Here is a 3,577-nt window from a genome sequence, read left to right on the forward strand (position 1 = left end):
CCAATGTTTGGAAAGTAATTCATTAAAATAACTACCTATGAGACCAACACGGTGAGAACTCGTGTGGTCTGCAATAGCCACTGCCAAAAAACAAAGTAGTCTAGCTTGTAAGCTGTGTATTGAAATTTTCAAACTAAGATCATAAAGTAATGAAAACAAGATGTGTGCACATACGTGCGTGCATGCATGCGTGTGTGTGTGTGTGTGTGTGTGTGTGTGTGTGTGTGTGTGTGTGTGTGTGTGTGAGAGAGAGAGAGAGAGAGAGAGAGAGAGAGAGGGTGAGTTCCCATCACAAAATACCACCATACTCATGTAAAGGGTAATTACCAATCAATAAATTTGATAGTCATCAACTGCACAAGCGGCAAACAAACACTAGAGAAGTTAAAAACACTAGAATCCTTTAGTGCAATCTACACAAAAATCTTTCCAAATTGCCTACTAGAACATCATACTTATGTACCAGCACGTACTACAAACAATTACGGAACATTAGTATTAAGACAACACGGGCAAGGATTTTAGCAATGATTCCATTATGCATATTGGCAATGCAACAAAGGTCATGATGTGCGACTGTTACTAATGTGGTCAAAATGGCCAAAAAGTACTCTAAGCATAAAACGCCATCACCTATTAAGTTAGCATCAATATGGTCAAAAGTGCTCGAAGCATCAAACGTCGTCACCTATTATTGCTTGCCACTTGCTTCACCTTTTTCATTGAGTTAATAGAACCCATTTGATAATTGGAAACGCAGAGGCATCGGTTCCACATGCACGTGCGCGCGCGCACACACACAGAGATAGTGAGTATTGACTTGTCATACATGTCAAGCGCCAATCTGCCAGTAGAACCTCATCCAACAAAAAATAAGCCCGTTTCTCTACCCGAGTTTACAAGTGACACTCGAAAGTTACTGAACAAATGAAAAAAAGCCAAGCTTAACCAGAAAATTGAAGAGCCGTAAAAGTTCTTAAAAGTCAAGAGATTTGAGGCAAATTACTATACGGCAGCAAGAACATTATCTAGGACCTCAAGAGCAGGACTAGGCTCAACTTCCCCCACTAGCAACCAGTAGAGATGGTTGCCATTGAAGGATTGCAACTCGAAATCATGATTAATTATAGACTCTGTATCAAGCTTTTGTGTTCCCACTATAGGAACCATTTTTGAGGAGCGAGTACGACACATTATATTCCTACATTATATTCCTTCAAGCCTTCTTCAGCTGAAATTCCCTTAGCTTCATGCATTTGAAACTGGTGTTTCTTGAGCCGTGATTCGCGAAGCAAGAAAACGTCTCGACATTTTAGTTGTGCACTCAACGCGACATCAGAAGTGAAATAGTTTGTTGGGAATACACCAAGCCCAACATCATCCAAACTAGAACTGCACTCGACGGGCGGAATATGTATAGCCTTGAATGAGAGGATATGCTCAACCGCACTAGACTGAGAACTATTGCAAACCTGATAAGATGTCTCCTAGGCTGTGTTAATTCTTGTCATGTTTTGCTAGCCTCCTATGATAATGAGGAAGTGCTTATGTGCTTCATGCTTACTGAACCTACGCCATGAGCTGACAAAGCAACTCCACCTTTCCACCCGCTTTGCCTTGTGGCAGCCTCCTTCTTCGAGGCATCTAGAATCCCTAAATTTATGGCTTCATGTTCTAGCAAAACTGAGCCTGATGAATGCTCACTACATCCAAAAGTCACACACAGCTGGTCATGCATGATACCCACTTTGTGCTCTGTAGCGATACCTACACACAAGTTAAAAACACCATCGACAACAACCAAGTAATTACAAGATTTCCTCGACAAACAAAGAACATACCTTGAAGAAACATAAAAGACAACTCAGAAGAAACAAAGAAGGCAATAATCAAAATAACAAAAAGAGAGAGATTAATAGAGATAAACAAAAATATAAACAAACACACATAATACAACCTAGAGGGTCATTACGAAAAATAATTCCTTCCCCTGTTTTTGGCTCTCATAATAAGCCACATGAACACACCCACTTTTTTCCTTGGGCGCCTTTTCTTTTCCTATCATCTAGTTCACGTTTTCTCTTTCTTAATTTTTTTTTTTTTAATGGTTGGGTGAGGCACCGACTACAATTCTTTGTAGCCAGTTGTCTAGGTCAAGCCTCTCAATATAAAGGCCACCACAACATCCACGTGGCAGCATTATACACATTGTAGAGTCTTATCATCTTAATGCCCCAGCTTATGGATACTATTCAAACTCCTTCCTTGCCGACCCCATGCATGAGAGCTTCACCTTTCTCTTCTATTTGGCCGCCTCATGTCAAGAAGATGTAACTGTTTCCACATGAAAGTTCTGGATGCAAATGCAATCTGAAAAGTCGCCAACCAAGCAAACTATTGTCCTTGACTAATTGCAACTTTACCACAGGATATGTCCTTTCCTCGAAAAGTCACACTCTTCTGACGTTCAGCCAGGCTGTTTTGCCGACAGGTCATAATCCACTATCAAAAGCAAAGGATGCAAAGGTATTACTATATAGAACTTGAAGGCCACTAGGTTTAAAAGAGCTAGAGGCATTTATTGGACAGGCTCACGTTCTTTTTAGGACGAAACCTTGGGACTGGATAGAAGTCATTTCCTCCATGCAATGTTACTTTATGCAAACAATTTAGGATTCCACATAGGCCATCACAGAGAAGAAAGGATCTCATGTATATACAAAGAGCACTTCAATAACCATATTCAGACATACAAAGCCGCCAAAAATAACAAAAAAAGGTAGTTGGAAACTGTACCTCCAGCAACACCCGCAGGTGGCGCACCAAGAGCGGGTGGTCCACCATCAAGAGGAGGTGCTGGCTCTACCACATTGGCCTTTGAGATGGTAAGAGGCTGCCACCGTCAGCTCCAACTTCCTGTGCCTCAGCTGACCAAGACGCTGACGAATCTCTGAAAAACAGAAGTCCACCTCAGTAGCCAACACATACTGGTGCTCAACCCTCTTGACAAGTATCAATGGCCACTCCAGATGAAGACCCTCTCCAGCACCAGTCCCAATCAGCACACTAATAGTCAGCATTAGCAAACCTCTCCAAACACGCACAGAATTAGGTAGTGGAAATCAACAACTAACACAAAGGCAATGAGAGCATGAAAACAACCAATACCTGTCGCGAATGACACACAAATTACATTGTAACATATAGGAATTGATTTCATACCCATTAGATATCTAACCAAGCACTTTCCCAGAGCCATAATAGTTTACTTTTACTTACTTTTCTTTATGCCTTTGTAAGACATCACCCTTTGCAAAAAGTGTAAGAACATTACTATAGATAAGCTTTGTCTCCAAAGGGTGTACATAAATCAATCACTCGTGGATAAGTTTTAGTCTCCAAATGAGTGTATATAAATCAATCAATTAATCTCTCTCTCTCTCTCTCTCTCTCTCTCTCTCTCTCTCTCTGCCCCCCCCCCCCCCCCCCCCCCCCCCCCCCCCCTCCTTCGTCTATTGCGCTGCTTGCCCCCCCCCCCCCCCCCCCCTCCCCCCCCCCCCCCCCCTTCTTCGTCTAT

At 42.2% G+C, this 3,577-nt stretch overlaps 1 protein-coding gene across 1 annotated transcript; it reads right to left on the bottom strand.

Annotated features, from left to right (window-relative positions):
- Positions 1-928: 928 nt before the first annotated feature.
- On the bottom strand, positions 929-3,270 carry LOC147434220 (uncharacterized). Its single transcript, XM_086490790.1, has 4 exons — positions 2,970-3,270; positions 2,797-2,893; positions 1,565-1,767; positions 929-1,472 (listed from the first exon to the last, which is right to left on the bottom strand). Exons 1-4 carry the CDS (start codon positions 3,078-3,080, stop codon positions 1,194-1,196), a joined length of 690 nt encoding a protein of 229 aa, XP_086346916.1. The 5' UTR covers positions 3,081-3,270; the 3' UTR covers positions 929-1,193.
- Between the last annotated feature and the right edge of the window lie 307 nt (positions 3,271-3,577).

The sequence above is a fragment of the Adiantum capillus-veneris genome, chromosome 19, assembly GCF_014529385.1.
Source record: "Adiantum capillus-veneris isolate H3 chromosome 19, ASM1452938v2, whole genome shotgun sequence".
Lineage (NCBI taxonomy): Eukaryota > Viridiplantae > Streptophyta > Polypodiopsida > Polypodiales > Pteridaceae > Adiantum > Adiantum capillus-veneris.